Genomic DNA, 21684 nt, shown 5'->3' on the forward strand with positions numbered 1-21684 from the left:
CCCTTCCCCGCTTCCTCTCCAAACCCCCTTCCATCCATTTTGATTACTTTGCTAGAGTGGTTCACCTAAACTCTGAGAATTATTTTAGTTCTAGATCACCAGTTTATTATGAAAGGACATAACTCAGGAACAGCCCTATGAAAGAGATGCATAGGGCAAGGTGCGGGGAAAGGGCATGGAGCTTCCATGCCTTCTCCATGTACCCTCAACAGCATTTCTATGCGTTCACCAACCCAGAAGACACCTTTCTCATGCTCAACACTTGGGAAATTACAAGGCATTTTGGAAACGGTGAGCCAGGAGCCAAGGGCATCAGACTGACCAAATATATTTTTTCCTTATAATTCACAATATGGCACTGGTTATGATTATAATGATCATAGCTTCCAATAAGTGAACAGTGATGTTTGTATCATGTGGGTCAATTGTTTAGGCATTCTCAAAATAGGGATTTTTATTTTTTACCCAGGCTATCTACCCACTTTTTTCCTATACAAATCCAATGATATGAAGATCCTAATAGTATATATAAAAAGGAACAACACTTTAAAAAATAAAGCCACTAAATTAGGTAAGACTAAATTCTTTGTCAATAAGTTTCTTCTTTAGGGTCTTCATAAATACACACACACACACACACACACACACAGCACTGGTTATGATTATAATGATCATAGCTTCCAATAAGTGAACAGTGATGTTTGTATCATGTGGGTCAATTGTTTAGGCATTCTCAAAATAGGGATTTTTATTTTTTACCCAGGCTATCTACCCACTTTTTTCCTATACAAATCCAATGATATGAAGATCCTAATAGTATGTATAAAAAGGAACAATACTTTAAAAAATAAAGCCACTAAATTAGGTAAGACTAAATTGTCACTAAGTTTCTTCTTTAGGGTCTTCATAAACACACACACACACACACACACACTGTGAGCCAGGAGCCAAGGGCATCAGACTAACCAAATATATTTTTTTCTTATAATTCACAATATGGCACTGGTTATGACTATAATTATCATAGCTTCCAATAAGTGAACAGTGGTGTTTGTATCATGTGGGTCAATTGTTTAGGCATTCTCTAAATAGGGATTTTTTTTGTACCCAGGCTATCTACCCCATTTTTTTCCTATACAAATCCAATTCTATGAAGATCCTAATAGTATATATAAAAAGGAACAACACTTTAAAAAATAAAGCCACTAAATTAGGTAAGACTAAATTCTTTGTCAATAAGTTTCTTCTTTAGGGTCTTCATAAATACACACACACACACACACACACACACACACACAACTTATAACTATCTAAACCTAAATAAATGCTATATATAATCTTAGAAATTTTTAGACTCATCCTTGATAGAAAAAGTAATGAAAGCAAAGTAGGAGGTAGGAAGATTTTGGCATCAGAGAACCTGAAACCTAATTCAAAGTGGCTTACATTATAAGGGAATTAATATCATATAAAAAGAAGTTCTAAGGTTAAAAAGGCTAATTCAGTGGTTCAGAAACATTGTCCAGAACCAACCTTTTATTAATTTCTCATTTTTTTTGAATGTTGGATTAGCTTCTCTCATGCCTGCAACATGGTTGTAGCATTGTCGGGTAGCACATCCAGGCAACTGTCCATAGCAAAAAGGGATCGTGTTTTCCAGCTAAGACCTAAAAAATAAAATGTTCTTAGAAACCACTAGAAGACCCTCTCTCTCATGATCATTGGCTGAAAATGATAAGCAAAATGGGGTTATAATTACCATCTTAGTCTTATCGAAGCCTATCTCCTGAAGGTAAAGATGAGACAGCTTGTTATGAAGAATGTGGCCATGTGATGGAGGGGCAAATGCTTTTTTTAAAATGATTATTTTTTATGTGAACTTCATGGCTTCCGTGTATCACCCCCTGCCAATCATTTTCTCCATATATTTTGTTTATTCCGTAAGCTTCCTACCCAAAGTAGCATCACCATCTGTCTTCCTCTACATATTTCTAATCGTGTTCTCAGAGAGTCTGCAATATCTATCAGAAAAATTCACCTAAATAGGTCATAGTATATCTACTCAAACAACATTTACATCATTAGACTCCTCACTCAGGGAGGATAGAAAAATCTTCGTTCTTGACATTAAGGGAAAGTGAGAGAATTCACCAATGGAATCTTCCCAGCATCTCAGAAATAGTATCATGTTGGGAACTTCCACTTACACCCATTGTTCTTTGTTTCATTCACTGGATTTTCCCTTCAAACCATTTGAAGAATCTGTATGTAATCTTTGCTTGACCATACAGACCTTCCTTCATCTTCAACTCTTCACTAAACACTACATTTACTGTCTTCTATTTAACTAAAACCAAAGTCTTCTCCTTTCCTTCCAGCTTCAGGTATCATCTCCCCAATTTCTGCTATTTCAGCTAATATATACATTATTATTCATCTTTCATCTCATTTTGGACTCACTTATCCATTCTGGACCACATAGCCTATATAGAAATTTCAGTAATCCAATGTTTACCAGATATTGGTAGGGAAGGAGAAATGGGAGTGAAGAAATGGAATTTTTTATTTGAATCATTATGGAGAAATTACATTTTCGATCCAATCCGGATTCTTACCCCCACATTTTTTAAATTCACCAGATGAACATGGGCTCCTGTAGAATGGACAAAAATGAACTAGGATCCCCTGGATAAAGGAGGTATGAAAGGCACAACAACAAAAAAATCTTCCAGGAAGGTAGCTAAAGCTAATTTCAGAACAAATCATTCTTAAATTTATTAAAACTTTTATGACAGTTCTTCATGCCAAGGTTATGGTGCAGAAATCAAAGTGTCAACACTATATGGAGCACAAATCTAGACATTTGGAGGCTGTAAAAAAAAATAGCAGATTCAAAAACCCTGAATTCAGTATCTGGCTTTTGATAGGTACTCAGTAAATATTTTGAGAAAATGCTTACATTAACAGTCTTATAAAAGTTTTTGAACAGGTAGGGTGAACAAGCCTGACTCTATATTCTGCATACTCTCTATGAACACTGAGCATTCTCATGGTATTTGCAACCATCTGTATGCTGATGTCTCCCCAGTGTATAATGGCCACTAACATCCAGATTCTTATAGCCATGTGTCTACTGAATATGTCCACTTGGATATCCCGCCAGCATCTCAAACTCAATATTCCAAAATTAAGCTTCTTTCTACCCCAAATATATTCCTTCTGTATTTTCTTAACTTAGGTAAGTACACCACTCAAGGCAGTAACTGGAGTAGCATTCCACATATCTCTCTTAGACTCATCATCTAATAGATCCTACTCATTTTACCTACGACATATTTTTGAAACTGTACCCTACTTTTCACCCATCACTACCCTAAGGCATTAATCATCTCTCACATGGACTATTGCAATAGTATGAGTCTATTTGTAGTTTTGTTCCCTTGAGTCCATACTACTTTATCTAAATGTCAATTCCAACCATATTTTTTTCTTAGCTTAAATATCACAGTGGAATCTCTTCATCTCCAGGAAAATTCATCCATAAGCTATATGTTTTATATGCCTCTCCAGCCCATTTTACTTTGACTTATTATATGCTTGATTACCATAAAAATACTAAACACTGTTTCCCTATATACCCCATGTTGCTAAGCCTCTCCATGTGGTTGCTCTTGATTTTTCTTCTGCTTGCCTACTCATCTTTTCACACTGTTCCCACTCATCTTTCAAGATTTATCTTAGGCATCATATCTCACTAACATTTTTTTTATTATTATTTTTTGCCATTCTACTATGGGTTAGGCAGATATTTTTTGCATGCTCCTATAATAAAACTTCTCACATTGTTTGGAAATGATATGTTTTCATTTCATCCTCCTACACTTGATTGTGAGCTTACCAATGGCATAGAGTTACCCATGAGCCCTTATCACAGTGCCTTGCACATGGAGTATTAAGTAAATGATTTCAATGATATAAACTAAATATATATAGTACATCTGTAGGAACCTAAAGGAAGAAACAAAATTTAAAGTCTTATACTAGATTCTCCACTGGCTGTCTTGTTAACTGTACCATTCATTTGCAAATGGGGCCAAGGAGATAAAAGGTAAATAACAAGCCTTCATAGTTTTGTTTCTAAAGTTACTGACATTGTTACTTGGAGAGAAGTTTAATGGAAATAGGAGGAGCTCTGGAATCAGAGAGGTCCAATTTCTAATTTTAGGTTTCCCACGCGATGTGAGATTGGGCGATTGACACTGATCCTCAATGCCTGTCTCTTTGGAATGAGGATAAAAGCACCTACTATGTAGGGTAGTGTTAAGAATTGAGGATCTTCTTTCCCTTCGGCATGACACTGAAGATCCTGGTGCCACTGAAGATCCTTGTGTGCAATCTCTACTGGCAGTTATTTTCTACTGACAAGGCTTGTGATGTTGTCAAGTCAGTTAAATAAGTCTCAGTTACCTCATTAGGCAACTGGATACACCAGTGCCTCTTTACCCCACAGGCTTAAATGATAAGTAAAACAGAGATTATTCTGTGAAGTATGTTGGCTTCGAAAACTGACATTTAAATATAAAGCTCATTTTGATGAACCATGGAGCACACTGATGTTGAAAATCACATAGCTTGTTTTAGATGAAACATCTGGTACCTTCCAGGTCTGGGGAATTGCCAATTCGGATGCAAAAGCTGTCTGAGCCACCCTGCACAATTAAGCAATTCAATACTGACTCTCAAACTTCAGCCTAATGGTCATAGAAACCTCTCACATCAAAGGAATTTATTTTCTTTTTTGGCATCACCAGTCTCTAATATACAGGAAGGGGAAGGGGGGGGCAAAAAGTAGGTTTACAGTTGTGAGTAGATGAAACAGAGTTTATTCTCATATTATTATTTTGTTCATAATTGTATTATTTATTTGTATTATTTGTCTTCTCCTTATTATTATTAATATTATTTTGTATCCTTACTTAAGGCTTATCTTTTAGGTAATGATGGCTGGTAATTTAACCTACTTTTGCCCATTCCTGTACATAATGTTCAGGCATAGTACCACTTAATGAAGGTTTTTTTAATGACAAGAATACATTTTTTAAAAGACTGAAATTGAAGGCAACACATTATAATCGCTAAAAATGTGGGTTCAAAACTTAGACCGCTTGTGTTCAAAATCCTTGATCAATTTATTTAATCCTTACAATCTTAGGTTTCTTCTTCAGAAAAAAAAAAATGGATATACTAGTAATAACAACAGGGCCTTTGCCACAGGGTTGTTTCCAGAATTCAACGTAAATGATGTTACTTAAATTTAAGTAACATTCTACCTGTCTAGCCCATGGTAAACACCAAATAAGCACTAATGTACTTATCTTCATCTTTTTCTTGATGCCAGGGATTGTATTGCTTTTACCGTTGACTATTAAATCTGATAAACTCACGGATTAATAAATAATGTATAAGGGTAGATCACATGTGCTTTAACTAAGAAATAACAGAATGGTCTCCAGTCTTATGCATATACCATCACAATCATCTATTAAGTATCACAGGGCAGCCATCGAAGTGAAAAGCAGGAGGCCCTGTTTTGGCATGGGGCGACCCTCTGCAGCCACAGCTCTTCCTCAGCCTGGCCAGTTAAGCATACAATCACATCTCTCTGTTTGCTCCTGTCCTTGTTCATGCATACCAGGTACAAAGACAGGAGACTGGCCCAGCACAAGTCGGAAATAGAGTGTTTCACCCCCAAAGGGAGTATGGGGAATGGTGGGAGAGCAACAATGAGCAGGTAAGCAAACTGTGAGTGGCCTGAGGTGGTGTGAGCTACATGTGTGCAAGCTAGAGGAACAGGTGGCTCCCTGGTCTGGGTCCTCACTCAACTGTGCACCGCATACAGTGTGTCCAACCTGGGCCATGGCTGGTTTTCTGTGTGTGTTTGATTTGCAAAACCCATACCATCTTCATGTGAAGTGATGGGAGCCTCCTGTCCCAGCTGCTGCTGTTTCCCAGGGCTGCGCGCTTTGCATGTCTGAAGCCTTACCTCACAGTTCTCCCACGGATCTTAATGTATTGGTTAATTGCTTCTGGAGTTTGCAAAGTGGAAGAGGTTGGAGGAAATTCACATTTCGGGATTATCCAATTACTTAGGAAAACAAATGCAAAAGCCTAACACTGGTTTTGAGAGAAGAACTACAATGGAGGGAAGATGCCAGCTCCTAATCCCAGACAAGCCTGGGAATTAATCTGACTTCTATTGAACATAACAACATCAACTCACAGAGAAGGGCAAATGCCATGCCAAACTAGTGAACTATGGAGGCAAGAGTCTTTTCGTGAACTGAAATCAGGAAAGCTGGTCCTCCTCTAGCTACCGTAGCTTTGCATCTCCTTTACTTTTCTGTGTTTGGTGGCAAACACTCCCTGTTGCTGCGCTATGCATGTTCCTTCATACCAGGCACTCCCCACTGAGCTGTGCCCAGTAAACTGGGGTATTTGTAATTAGAAGCATCGACTAAGCTGTGTTGCATGAAATAAACGTGCTTTATTGCATGCGACTGGGTTTCAGGAAAGGGGTTCTGGAGATAAAGACCGTCAAGATTGGCATTAAACAGTTCCAAAATGCTGGAGGAGCCTAGAAGTTGGGAAATCACTCACCATGAACGTACTCTCCACCTCTAATTTGTTGTGGCACTTCCCAATCCACTTGTGAGGAGTGGAAGGGAAGCTCTTGGAAATCACCCTGGATTAAAGGAAAGGGAAGGGCAGAAAGCAGAGTATATACCTGTGTGTGCATGTGCTGAGAGCAGAGCTTGAGAGCCAGCTGTATAGCAAGAACTTATCCTGTTGACCCTTTACCCCAAATGTTGCATTTGCTTTCTAGTAGGGGCTCCTTCAGGTTTTCAAAATAATTTCTAATTTTCTCCAAGGACCACTGCATTGCACAACTTCTGGGGGACCATTCACATTGCAGCGCGTGAAAATGGCGCCTGGAAATGGGCAGCATACTGAGCAGTCATTTGTGCAGCTCTGGCTAAGAGCTTGGCCACCTTTGTCCTTGGCTCCTGGAGGCAAGGCAATGAGAGTGTGTGTACATATGTGTGCACACTGGTTTATCTGATGGCCTTATGCCTATGGTTCCTTTCTACAACTATTTTTTTTTACCTCAGTATATCTGGAAGATAAGCCTCAATAGATTATTTTGTGGGAGTAACTCAAGAGACTACTACTGGGACTGCTGGTTTCCTTCCATCAAGATATGATAAAGTGTCCTAATTCCTGTCTTTGAAAATCAAACAGCACCCAAGTTCACTGGCCAAAAGACTGTATCAAATGAGCACAGGGCTCTGTCCAGAGTGTAGGACTGGAGTTTCCAAACCTAGCAAACTTAGCTGCCTATCAAACATACTAATGCAAAATCTTGGACAATATAACCTAGAAATCTGTAGTGTTACATGTTTCCTAGGTCATTCTGTCTTAGCCAGTTTCTACTGACATTTAGGAGCACTCCATTCATCTAAAGAGGACATAGAGCTATTCACGCCAAACATTAAGTCCCAATTCTGTCCTGCAGTGTTCTTGGGAGTATTTGGTCAATGCTTAGACCTCTCAGATCTGATCAGTTCAGCAATTAGATTTGCTCAAGGCTGCCTTCATTGAGAATGGACTAGAGACAGTGGGACACATAGGGTAAGAGGACCCCAGAGCACACAGACCAAACTTCCTTGGGTGAGATCTAGATCTACAGAGGTAGGCACTCAATGTGTTGACACCACATAGCTTTTGTTTCCTCACTTGTTTGGATATAGCCAGAGTAATGGCAAGGCTTACTACACTGGTATGTCCTGGTGGTGCAGGGGCACACAGAGCATGCTGTTGGAAAGACAGTTCTGTTGGAGTAACCCTCTCTGCCCTTCAGATAAGCATAGTTAATTGGGAACAAATGGTTTTCTCTTCCTACCTTTTCTTCCTTTCCACTTGTTTAGCATTAAATAAAAGCTGACACAGAGAGAGAAAGAATGTGCGGGAGAGGAAGGGAGCCCCTCGGTGCTCTAAGAGAACTTTCCGTTAGGGAGAACAGAAGGCCTGGAGACAGACAAAGGAGAGGCCAAAATTTCTAAGACCTTTAAATCCTTTTTTTCCAACTTTATATTTGTTCATATAAATACACACACACACACACACACAATGACATTTTTCCAGGAGAAGTAAGTTTAAAATTGAATATTAAGAGAAGACATATCATAGAAGAGGCAACTACAATGTAAACCATTTCTAATAAGAGGTTAGAGTTGTCAACCCCAATTTATTTACTGTGACATTAAATAGACATGGAAATAAGATAACTGTATGAGACTTTTAGCATCAGCCTATATGGCCATCTTTCTCATTCACTCCCCCCATTTGCTTCCCAGAGTCATGGTCATTATCATATTTACTTTGAAAATGACTGGACTGGTTCTGCAACCATTACTGAACAACCAGTCCCATGGAGGGGCTAAGGAAGTTCAAACAACCACAGAAAGAGCCAAATTTTTTAAATTTAAACTATATAGGTAGGTACATTGTTATTAACTTAATTAGGGTACTCCTAAGCTGGCCTTTGCTTAAAACGTCCTCAATCTGATTGAGGTACGTTCGCTGAGGTCAGGGCTTGTTTGACTTAAAAAAAAAAAAAATTCACTCTCTTAAAAGTTGCCCAGAGCCCTTATGAACTGATGAAATAAGAAAAGCTACTTACCTAGTCATCTATTTGTAGTCTTTTTTTCTCTGAACCAGATTTTAAAAAATATATTTAGAACATAGAATTATGGGAAGCAGACTGACATCTTAGTTAAGGACACAGGATTCTCCTCTCCCTTCTCCTCTTCTTCCTTCTCCTCCTCTCACTTCTCCTCCTCTCCCTTCTCCATGCCCTATGACCAGAATCGAACCTGGGACCCTTCAGTCCACAGGCCAACGCTCTATCCACTGAACCAACATTCTATCCACCTAGCCAAACCAGTCAGGGCTCTTCTCCTCTCTTCTTTTTCCCTAGAAGAAGGAAAGGAGAAAGGCAGAGGGTTTTGAATCCATACCAAAACGAGGGAAAAAGAACTCTACATGGACACAGAGCAGTCCAAGTAAGACCCCAGAGGCTTGAAATAGTGTACAAGTTGGGGAATTATGATGTGTTCCAACCATAAAGTGAAAGAAAGGATGGAAGGAGATGAGGTTGGAGAAAGGGGTCCCAGGCTGTCCTCACATGGAAGTCATTACAAAGCCTCTCTTTCCCACACTTCCTCCTCACTCTCTTTCTCCCTTCCTTTCACCAGGTTCGCCTATTTGCTTTAAAATAACCCCTCAATTGAAAATTGAAAACAATTAAGGCTAATTATAATAATTGAATCAATATGGTATTGACAAAAGGTTTGGCAAGTAAACCAATGCAACTGACAATAAAGCATAGAAACAGACACTGCTGTTGGTACTCGATATGCAACGGAGTTTTCAGTTGAGAAAAGATGCTCATTTGGACCTGGTAAAAACATTTCTTTATCAAATAAATTCCAAATGGATGATGAGATTTAAATGTGGAAAAACAAAGCTTGTAGAACTCCTCAAATAAATTATAGGAGAACTTCTCCTCTGTGATCTCATGATGTAAGAATTTAAAACAGAAAAAGCTCAAACCATAAAGGAAAATATTACTAACTTCTATTCATCAAAATACACAATAAAATAATGAAAAGGGCTACAAAATATCAACATATGTCATAGCAATATCTTCACAGATACAGCTCCTAAGGCAATAGAGATTAAGGAGAAAATAAACAAATGGGACTACATCAAAATAAAAAGCTTCTGCACAACAAAAGAAACCATCAACAAAACAACAAAAAAGCCGACTGCAGGGAGAACATATTTGCCAATGTTATTTCCGATAAGGGTTTAATCTCCAACATTTACAGGAACTCATACAACTTAACAAAAGGAAGATAAACAATCCAATCAAAAAATGGGCAAAGGCCCTAAATAGACACTTTTCGAAAGAGGACATTCAGAAAGCCAAGAGACACATGAAAACATGCTCAAAGTCACTAATCATCCGAGAGATGCAAATCAAAACAACGAGTTACCACCTCACACTTGTCAGAATGGCTATCATCAACAAATCAACAAATGACAAGTGCTGGAGAAAATTCAGAGAAAAAGGACCCCCAGTCTAAGTGTATTTCCGAGCAGAGTCCTCCTGAATGCAGGAGAAGTGAACAAGAGTCCTAAACAGGGGGGTGCTGTATGAACCGAAAATTCTCTAAACCCTGTCACTGTGTGCGTTCATACCGTGAGGTCCACCATCAGGAATGGCTAAAACCTCAATGAATGTTCTTATCTCCTGTCTCAGCATGGGTATTTGATGGAGTCTGTGAGTGACATGCTCATGTTGGACCCCAGTAGGAGAGTCACAGACATTCTGAGCCTCCTGGTCTCTCTTTGAGAAAGAGCTCCCTTAGTCAAATGAAGGTGATAGATCTACAATCCCCCACCAGTGATGGAAGAGAGGAGGGCGGTACCAAGTTATTTTTATTATTGCTGTGTCATAATATCAGTTATGTAAACTATTAACCCCCAATCAGTTGAGTAACTGATTTTCACCTAGTAGATGCAGCATCTAATTTTAGTGGGTATAAATGTTTAATAAATCCTTAGAGAACCTGGTAAGAGTAATGTCATGATAGTTATTATTGAATTAGTTGAAACTCAGATTTGAAAAGTAACCCCAAAATGTAATGTCTATGTTAGGACTGTTTTGCCTTTCTTTCATTCCATTATTACTTTCTTCATTTAATGTTCATTTATGAAGTGCATACTATGAGTCAAGCACTTTCAAGACTATGGAGATAAAAGAGTGACCAAGACATGACTAATGCCCTTGAAAATCTGTAGTCGATTTGGGAACTGAGTCAGAAAAATTGATCATCTCAATATAATATAGAAGCTCTCTCCCACAGGATAATGTGTCAGAATAACTCCTTATTTGATATCATTTCTATAACTTCTGCCAGTGCAAATAGAATTAAGAGACAAAGAAACTAAGTAATAAACCTGAACTGAGTGCTTAGATTAGGGCTATGCACACAGTTATATAAAATTCAGAATCCACAAAAAAGAAAGATTCTGCCTTTCTAGAACAATTGAGCCCGAATTAGTTGCTTAGCAATAGATTAGGACCCCTGCAGTAGACTTCTCTTTATTCCCTCCCAAAGTCAATTTCAAATTAACTTATATTTAACTTATATTAACTTATATTTAACTTATATTTAGAGATATTCTAAAATAAATAATAATTACAATAATACTATAACTTAGATGCTGTGATAGTCCCTTCATATATTATATGCATTCTCCCAAGAACATTATAAGCAAGGTATTTTTTTATTTCCATGGTACAGATAAGGAAAATGAAGATCAGGAATATTAAATAAAACAGTAGAGTGGTTTAGTGAAAATTCTGACATCAAAGAGAGATGCTTTAACTAAGACCAAAAGAAGTCTTTTGTCTAAACAAATCATCTTTTTCAGCAACCATTATAAAAATCCTGTGATTCTCATATTCTACAGTCCTTTGGGATTTATCTCTGCGTTATTCAGGTCAGTTGGTAGAGAGTTTTCAAATTTATTATTTGGTTATTTAATGGACACAAACTTGGGTGTTGTTTTCCTGGACACTCCACAAGGGTATGTCTTATTGCCCCTTAGTTTGTGTGTGCATCTGGGCACTTAGCACAGAGACAGTATTGCATGGTGGCAATGACTCTGGGTTTAAGGTCAGATTTGAGGCACTGCTCTGCCTTTATTTGACTTGGGCAACTTAGTTAACTTCCATAGCCTCAGTATTTACATCTATAGTACACGTTAATAATACCTGTTTATAACAAGCATTCAAGGTGATGGGATTTAGTTCATTTCCCAAACATTCCCAGCCCAACTACTCCACACCAGGCACCATAATAAGCACAGGAGAGGCAGTAGTCACTACCCTTGGAGTGTTCTAGGTTCAGGGCAGAAACAGATTGTTAAAGAAGTAATTAAAATTACCACCTTATAAGTGCTCTGTCAGACAACTGTTGTGAGGTCAAATATAATAAGATAAGTGAAACGCCTTGTGGAGTGTACAGTTCTATTCAAATGGGAGCTATTACCTTCCCCAAACTCCCTCTCCGTTGTCATCAATCCCAACCCTATGTTTTATTCAAGGTTAAATCAAGCTGGATTCCTTCAGCAAGTCGTCCTGCCTATACCAGCCCACAGGCGCAAAACAGCAGTGTCTTCTTTTGTTTTCTCTTTACTCAATTTTAATCTGGGTTTTATATGATTGCTCAGGGGGGAGAGAAGGGAAGGTTGAGGGAGGTGGGATCATTTCCTGTTTGGGGGGAAAAGGAAAAAAAAACCTCTAATCTTAGGTGAAGAACCTTAAAAAGCCTAGAACTTAAATCTCAGTATGAGGAGTAGTTTAGTTTTGAGATTTGAGTCCAGGTTACTGAATTATGGATCATAAGAAATAGCTTAATTTGAGAAAGAAACCTCTGTAATGATCCAACAAATGCCTCTTTATGAGGACTTAGGGGACGTAGCAGCTATACTTTACCATTAGTTACTCTGAATGGACATGTAACATTTTGAAAAGGCCTCCTGTTGCTGTTAAACCAAAGAGAAGTGAACATGGGGTCCGGTGGTTCTCTTCCAAACAAGGATCTTATTAGGTACTAACCGCCCAGTAAGAGATATGCTCTGGAGGAATTATCATGGAAGTTTGCAGCCACTGCTCCCTCCCATCTACTCAGAAGAGAGGGAAAGTTCACCTCATAGGGTTGCTGCAAGGGTTTCATGAGATTAAACACATGGAATTACCTTCTATTTATTTATTTATTTATTTATTTATTTATTTATTTATTTATTTATTTATTTTGCCACATGTACAATCATATGCTAACTGGGTTTTGCTTATCCATGTTATTTCAAGATTCCCCAGGCTTTACACCTCATTAAGTCCACTTTATTTGCAAATCCTTCCTTTAAGCTTCTTCCCCAACAACCTTTTCTCTGAATTCTTTGAATACTAACAAGAAAACTCTAACAGACAAGAACAAATATATTTTCTTTTCACAATAGTTCTTGGTATCAGTATATTTCTTTCCATCCTCTTTTTTTGTCATACCTTTTAGTATCTTAAAACTGTAACCCTGCACTATGAAAACAAGCTCTTAAATCTACTCTGGACACCACTATTTGACTTGTATTGATCTACTGAGTTCCTCATTGCCTTAAAGACTTATTAACATAACCGATATTAATTAGGCCATAACATTTTCCTGAAGTAGAAGCAGAACTGGGGCCAGATGATGAGTAAGGTCAATGGATGAAGCTGGGGTGAGGATTTAAAGATTATGGTATGGTTCCTACATTCGGTTTGTTTTGTTAAGCTCAAGAAAGGAAATCAAATATGTAAAATATTAAATAACAATGTAGAATTCTTACAGTTGAAGAATAACAGAAAAGAAGCCATGAGTATTTCTTTATATTGTATTCATTCATTATTGATGAAGCATGTAGATTACATATGTATCTAATACTGGAACCATCTCTCTGATCTAACATATTAGACCACCTATGAATTCCAGATACTAACAAGCCCAAGTTGAAAAAGGTGAAGAGATTAAAAACAAACAAACAAACAAACAAAACCTCAGACAACGGTGTGATGATTACCAGGGGGATAAGGGGGTGGAGCAGGGTAATGGAGGTATAAATGGTGATGGAAGGAGACTTGGCTTGATGAACACAGAAAACAATATACAGATGATGTGTTATAGAATTGTACACCTAAACCTATAAAATTTTATTAACCAATGTCACCCCAACAAATCAATTAAAAATCAAAGAACCTCAGACAACGGTATGATGATTACCAGGGAGATAAGAGGATGGGGCAGGGTAATGGAGGTATAAATGGTGATGGAAGGAGACTTGGCTTGATGAACACAGAAAACAATATACAGATGATGTGTTATAGAATTGTACACCTAAACCTATAAAATTTTATTAACCAATGTCACCCCAACAAATCAATTAAAAATCAAAGAAATTGGCATATTAAGTGCAGAAACCTAATAGCTAACTAGAGACAAGGCCTCTAATAAACCTAATAATTTGTCATCTGAAATGACCTGCTTGGGTTGCCAGGGCTTGGGCCAGGACCCCTTCTTTCTTTAATGTATGTTGGCTACCAGCTGCCAAAAAAGAGGAAGGAGGAGAAAGAGGGAGGAGGAGAAAGAAAAGGAAGGAGCAGGAGGAGGAGGAGGAGCCCAAGGTTAATTACTAAGTTATTCAATAAACAAAAGAAAGAACAAGGAAGAAGATCCATGTAGGTCAGGGATGGCCAGGAGGAATATTATAGTGGACAGAAAAATGGAAACTCTATCCTCTGATGCCTTAACTTCTTGCTCCATCCCCACACACTCAAACCGGACTACTGCTTATCTTTGGAAAACTCCTTGCAGATTCCTGATTTCTGTCATTGACATTCTTCCTGGAAGCCAATGCCTAGCACTCTCTTTTTGTACTTTGCCGTAATCTTCTAATTATTCAAGGCCTAGACGCCATCTGTCTCCTACGGGCAGGCAGCATTCCCTGGCCACATTCCTGCAGCTGGACATGGTTTCTTCCTCTTGTGAAGTTTGGAATCCCTTGTGAGCTTCAACCTAGAGAAACTCAGTGAACTCACTGAGTGTTCCCATGTTCTACAATCCCTCACCTTCACTTTCCTCACCCTGAGCACCTATCACCCACTCATCTACTTCTTCATTTCAAGATGCTGACAGGTGGTAGGGAGGGGTAGAAATAGCCTCTTTCTATCAAAATACTGTGAGTAACTCATATTGTTAGCCTTCTCTATGTATCTTCTCTCTTGAATTCAATTTTACCCTCTTTGAGTGTGGCTTCTTATATCAATACTTCCCAGTCACTATATAAAGAAGCATTGCTGAATAAGATCATTTGTGAAGTTATCACATAGCATCTGTTACCAATATTAGTTGAAACACCAAAATTTTCAAAATAGTGCACATTTAAGGTTATGCTTGCAATTATACCATTTTCATTTCCTGGGTTTTCAAACAAGTCAGAGAGAAAATGAGAGAGAACTCTCAGAGTAGGAATTATGTGTGCTACGTATAGGACAGTTGTCTTTTATTGAATGACAGCATGAAAAAAAAAGGCTAAAAACTGCCATATAATATTAATTTATATGTTTGTAAGCTTCAAGTGCCTTCATCATCAAGGCATCCATTCATTATATGTGACAAATGTAGGTGTTCGATCAACCTGTGCTTTTAGAGTTAACATCCAAAGAGCCAAATATAGGGTGCTATCTTGAGAGTGCAAAGTATATGATTAAGAAGTACAGTGATATAGGTTAATAGAAAATATAAATCAAATGACTAACTTAGCTACTTAAAAACACATATCATCACCAGGTAGTATCTGAGACTTCTCTTGCATGGAATAAGGAGAGATCACTTCAAAAAGCAAATATAGACAGTGTTCTGTCATGGAAAATGGAATTGGAAATTATGTTACAGTATAGTCCCCCCTTGTCATTTTCTAACTGGGTAACCTTGGGCAAATCACCTAATCTCAATGAGCTTCAGTTTTCTCATTTTTGAATGGGGGATGAAGAATTTGATCCTATCTACCTTTGACAATCAGAATGATTCTAAAAGTGCTTTGTAAAGCACTATGCAAATATAAGGTAGCATTGATGGGTGTGTGTGTGTGTCTATAATAGGTAATTTAGTCCTTGACTTCATTTCCATTTATTCAAGTGTTTTTCTCTATACATACATCTCTAATGCATACATTGTCATGTCCATTTAAGTTGTTTTTGTCAGGGAGGTAGCTATTTACATCCATTTATGCTGTACCTGGGGAAATGTATATAGATGATTCTGTCATATTCTTATATATTATGGTGTATTTCTCAGTGCAATTGTCAAAACCAAGACATGAGGTTTTAGAAAAGGCTCAGAAAGAAATTTTCCACCTAATTTAAAATGTCTGAATAGCAACAATATCAAATTGTTTGGCATATTTTAAAAACTGTATTTCCATACTTCGTAATTCAAAGCAAATTACTAAAAACAAAATATATTGATTTTAAAAGCTTAACAAAATGATTAAAATAGAACTGCAATTGCAAATCTTCAGTTTATAATATTCTTAATTCATGAAATTCTCTTATTGACCTAGTATTTTCTGATGTCATTCCAAAGTCATATTTGCTAATGAGGTTACAAGCTTTTTTTTTTTTTTGATACTTTTTGTATTAGGAAGCTCAAAATCATATTGTGTCTCTCTCCTGCCTATCCCTCCGCCCAAAATCACAAACAAGAAAGGTTAGTAATTAAGATAACTGTTTCATAAAGAGAATTTGGCAATTTTCAGAGGATATATTTGATTATTCTGATGCCCTGAAACTGTGCAACTTATGAAGGTACTAATAATCCAAGTAACAAAAGAGAGAATAAGGGCTTAGGAGTTCGGGGGTTTTTTCCCATTAAATAAAATACTCTGAGAATTTTAATTGTTTATATGCTATTAATAAAACCCTAAACAAGTTCTGAGGGGGGAAAAAAACCATACAGATCATTCAACAGCCTTTTAAAATGAGCACAGAAATTCTAAATTCCATAGACTTTTGATGGTTAAACTCTCTGTATTAACATTTGCTTCCTAACGATGGTGTGCCATAGCAGAATGCTCTAATTCCTGCAGGTTTTGGCAAATGAATAGAGAGATGGGAGAGGTCACTGAACTGACATTCAGAGATGGCTTGAAATGAATAAATTATTTGTGTCCCACATAGAAAAGAAGACAGAGAGTACACTTGTGAGAATAAAGATATAAAGTGAAGTTTTGGCAGACCCCAAATATAAACAAAAATAAACAAAGTAAAAACCTATCCCTCAAATAACATTATTGAAATGCTGCTTTATTTTTTTCAGAAATAAAGAGAAAATTGTCATAGATGATAAAACAATAGCTTAATTACATACAATTGTATTTGGCAAAAGGTGCCTGGAAAGAGGAAGAAGTTTTGTCAGTGTTTGTGTTGGTTGTTGTTTTGGCCAGTTTGTCCTCCTTCCCAGATGTAGCAAATGGTTTGTCCTGTCTGTCCTCTGTGCCTCTTTCCTCCTCCTTCTCTAATGAAGAAGATATTCAGTGGGTAAGGTGAAGGGCTCTAGACAGGTAAGGACAAGTCCCCTTCCCTTCTCCTTACCTCAGGCCCCTAGGACAAATGTACAATCCTGATGCTTTAAAAAAATCCTCAGCCTAAGTAATAATCAACAACACTGTGCCTCAATTGAGTGGAAGGGTTGATAAATATCCCCTGACAGAGGTGCTTTGCTTATTCAAGTACCCTCATGGGCATTACCCTTTGGTTCCACCCAGAAATCATGTGAGGTGAGCAGGGGAGGTTTATTTCTTCCATTTTTACCAATAAGCAAAGAGGCTTAAAGGTATGAAGTGATTTATTTGCCCAATGTCACTCAGGGCCAGATCTTGGACCCACATTCGGAGTCCACGGCTCATACTGCCTCTGTAAGCTTTCACTACTGAGAAGTTTCACTAAAACAGATATATGTAAATGACAGAAAAGGAATAAACATTTTGTGATAGTCATAGTAGATATCAAGATCTGTGTATTCATACCTAAGTTAATGAGATCTTTTAACTGTATACACTAAGTACTATTCAGTACCTTGAGTTATAAAAAAAAAATAGATCCATAAGACAAAAAGAGAATTTAAGTAATATTGAATTACTTTTAAAACTTAATTCTAACAGAAAAACAATTCAGTATGATTTTTTAAATGAAATGTATTTATCCAATTATTTGCCCCAAAATATGATTGAGCACCTACTGTATTATAGGCAATGCACTGGTACTAAGGATATAACAGACAACAAAGAACCCTCGGTTTGTGCCTTCAAATCACGCCAGTCAGCAATGAGAGGAACATATAGCAAAGAGTTGTTAAGTACCTAAGGCAGGACTCTGAGTACCTTAGTCAGGGGTAGGTCAGGAAAGCATCCCTCAAGAAAAGTCAATTAAGGTGAAATTAAAATCTAAAAAGGAAGAGTTTAAGCAAAAAGGAAGGTAAACACAGAGAGCACAGAGCACAATGAAAGAGCATTTCAGGAAGAAGTAAAATGTGGAATATGAATAATGTGGAATTTAGTGGAGTAGATGCTGTCATCCAAGGACAGAGCTCAGGGTGAGAAAAGAGACCACAGATCAAGCCCAATGAAACTCCATTTGTTGTTACAGTTGGTCATGTTAAAGAGAAATAACCAGAAATATTTTATGGTTTTTCCATATATTTTGCTTTGCACTGAATTCTCTGTTCCTCAAAACCGAGCTCAAAATGGCACTGAGTATACTGTTTTTATTTTCTGAAATGTAGTATTTTCTGAAATGTAGTATTCTGGAATGCAAAAAATAATCTATAGGTACCTTCTCCTTCCTAGACTCTTTTCTCTACATCCTCACAAGAACCTTCATCAAATGATAGATTTATTTTTATTTTTACCAAGGCTTAAAGAGATTATTATTATTATCTAAGCATCCAGGATGGCTGATCCAGAATTAGAACCCAGATTTTAGGATTCTTTGTCCATTACACTTGCCAGGACAACACAAACTTCCCTGTTAGCTTAAGAATCCTATTCATCCATCAGACACTTATGAAGATCTGTGTGCCAATAAACAAGTTTTAATTTTTATTTTTACCAAGGCTTAAAGAGATGATTATTATTATCTAAGCATCCAGGATGGCTGATCCAGAATTAGAACCCAGATTTTAGGATTCTTTGTCCATTACACTTGCCAGGACAACACAAACTTCCCTGTTAGCTTAAGAATCCTATTCATCCATCAGACACTTATGAAGATCTGTGTGCCAATAAACAAGATAGATAAGGTCCCTGTCTTCATGGGAACTATATTCTACTAATAAACAGATTAATGTCATAAATTAGAGGTGTGTTTTTTTTTTCCCGTAAGAGTTGCCATTTACTTTGTAGAAAAATGTATTTTATTACCCAAAAAATGAAAGGAAGTGCTCAGACTTAGACTCCATGTCTCTGGTGTCTCCTGTGTCCATTTCCTTTGTTATTCTGATTGCCTGGTGCACCCTCTCCCGCATGACCATGGGCACTGTGAGCAAGGATGGCAGGAAAGGTATCATTATTTTGTGCATATCGGTTGGTTAAGATAGTTTCCTTCTCACACATTCATCCAAAGGTCTTTTAATCTGCTGTCATGTTTTTGGGCATGGCGACACGTGATCCCAAGGATTGTCACTGTTAATGCCCAAAGTTATGTTCCATCAAAACCTTTCTGTGCTGGGAGCAAGAACTTCCCTAGGATAAAGTTTGGAGAATAAATCCAGTTACGCTTCTAGTTTCTAGCCCACGCTTTGTATTAAAGTGGCCTCAGAGAACTGAAAGACGTATTGTCCCTCCCAACATGCCTGTTTTTCATCCTGCTGGTAGGAGAGAAAGGGGTTGTTGGCAACCATCCTCCAAATCAAACCCCCATAAATAATCTGGCCCATTTATTCTGTGTCATGTTCCAGGAGTTAGTGGACACCTGGGAAGAAGAAAAGTAATGCACTAAAAACATAAAAGGCGGCAGGTCAGGGTGATGCACAATGTAAAAACAAACCATGAAACTTTCCTGGAAACTAAAGTTAGAGGTTGGCAGGGCCTTTTCTGCTACTGAGGATGCGGAACAACCAGCAAACCTGGATATACTCTATCCACCCTTTGCAGAAAGAGAGGTGGGGGTGGAGGGTACTCACATTCCCCAATTCCTAAGGACACCAAGGTGCAATGCCCTGGGTAGATTAAATGGGATGAGAGTTCAAAGGGGCAGAGAAAGGAAGGCCACAAAGTGCAGAAGGATAGATGAAGACATTGGAAGCAGTGTGGAAAAGAGGTGGGAAGCATGTTGTACAGGCTGCAGAAACAGTGGTCTGTGATCAAGGCAGTGGGTGTCTCAGGCAGAGTGAATATGGCGGTTGTAGCTGGGTGACCCCAAGGCAGGTGGGCTCCAAACACAATTCAGTCCCCTGCCTGGCAAAGGCAGATTGCCCTCTAGCTTGGCCTCCAGGAGGCCAAGGGAGCAATGACAACCTGGAGAGAATGGAGAGCTTCCTGATAGAGTTTCTCAGTTTGCAAAACACGTGATGCAGACTCACTTTGGAGAGCAAGAGGACTTGTAAAACGCATAGGTCCTCGGAACCCAATACAGACGATCAGAATCTCTTGGGATCCTGTCTAGGATATTTGACCAATTCCTAGATGAGTCTTATGCACAGTCAGGTTTAATAACCTCTTGCTGAGATGATAAAATTCGGTGGCCAGAGCCTTTTATCTACAGACTGCCCAAGGCTCTCTCTTGGTCACAGCACCTAGAATCAAGCTGTCTGGACCCCCAGACAGACCCCTAGATAAAGAGATCTCAAGTTCCTTCATGAGGAGAAATCACACCAGGATCTCTTCATATACCATCCCTGAAGGTCAAGCCACATCCTCCGGCCACACATAGCTTCAGGGGCCATTGTGTCATTTTCTGCGGTCAGGCACAGAGGCACCAATACAGTCTTCATCAGAGCAGCTTTCAGATCCCAGAGTAGAACCAAAAAGAACTGCCTGGGAAAGGAAAGGGAAAAAAGACCCTAAGAAAGAACATTAGTCGGATAATACATAAGCCCCTAATTTGAAAGCAATATGCTAGGTGCCAAAGGCAACATATTACATGCTCTCTCATAGAATTATTTCAAATTTTAAGCCTAAAAATAAATTGGTGAGGAAATTTTTTATGAAGTAAAAAAGTTCTAATTCATTAGAAATTCATATGAATTTCTATTTTCCAGAAGATAAGACAGACTGAGTAAAACCATTTTCAAAGTCAGGAATTCATATAGAAATCCCTAGTTCAGTACACCAACCAATGGCTGGCAGAATAAAAACTGAACTGGAACTACTGTCTACTTCCTGGTCACACTTGACTCTTCCTCCTTCTCTCCAGGCCGGGGTTGGTGAGTGGAGGTCCTAGTTCTTTCCTTTCAGAGGCCACCCTTGGGCTACGCAGAGCCACAATACTGCGAGCCCTGGCCTCCAAGTGTGCAGTGTAACCAGCTGGTGCACTCCCGGGTGGGCTCGGTGCTACTGCAGAATCCCCAGAAATACCCCTTCCCCCTTACCAACATCCCCTTTGACCACTTTCGTGGAAATGATCAACAGAAGGCCAGCCACGAGGGAGCTGACTTGAACGCAAAAACCAAAACCAGCAGGCAAATGCCACTTCCACGAGCTCTTTCCACGGCCTCCCGTTGATGCCTTAGCGCCTGACGGAACAAGAAGGGTCCTTCCCCATCCAAGCCCCTTCCCCACCCGCCCCTGGGGAAGCCCGTGGGGACCTCGCTGAGTCACCTCTCCTCTCCCTTCTTCTCTCCGCAGCTCCAACGGCAAGTCCGTCACGTGGGCCCAGAACGAGAGAAGCGGCCGCGGGCAGCACCTGTGGCAGCGCCTGTCCATCCACATCAACAAGAAGGAGAATCCCAACCAGACGGCGGT

The 21684-nt window shown here is 38.6% G+C and overlaps 1 protein-coding gene across 1 annotated transcript in view; it reads left to right on the top strand.

Annotated features, from left to right (window-relative positions):
- Positions 1–21684, top strand: part of GRM5 (glutamate receptor, metabotropic 5) — a 432533-nt gene that overhangs the window by 409930 nt on the left and 919 nt on the right. Inside the window, exons 9-10 of the mRNA XM_006759764.1 lie at positions 5696–5791; positions 21568–21682. Coding sequence (XP_006759827.1) covers positions 5696–5791; positions 21568–21682 — 211 coding nt within the window. The remainder of the gene's footprint in view (positions 1–5695; positions 5792–21567; positions 21683–21684) is intronic.

This window comes from Myotis davidii, unplaced genomic scaffold (genome assembly GCF_000327345.1).
Source record: "Myotis davidii unplaced genomic scaffold, ASM32734v1 scaffold657, whole genome shotgun sequence".
NCBI lineage: Eukaryota > Metazoa > Chordata > Mammalia > Chiroptera > Vespertilionidae > Myotis > Myotis davidii.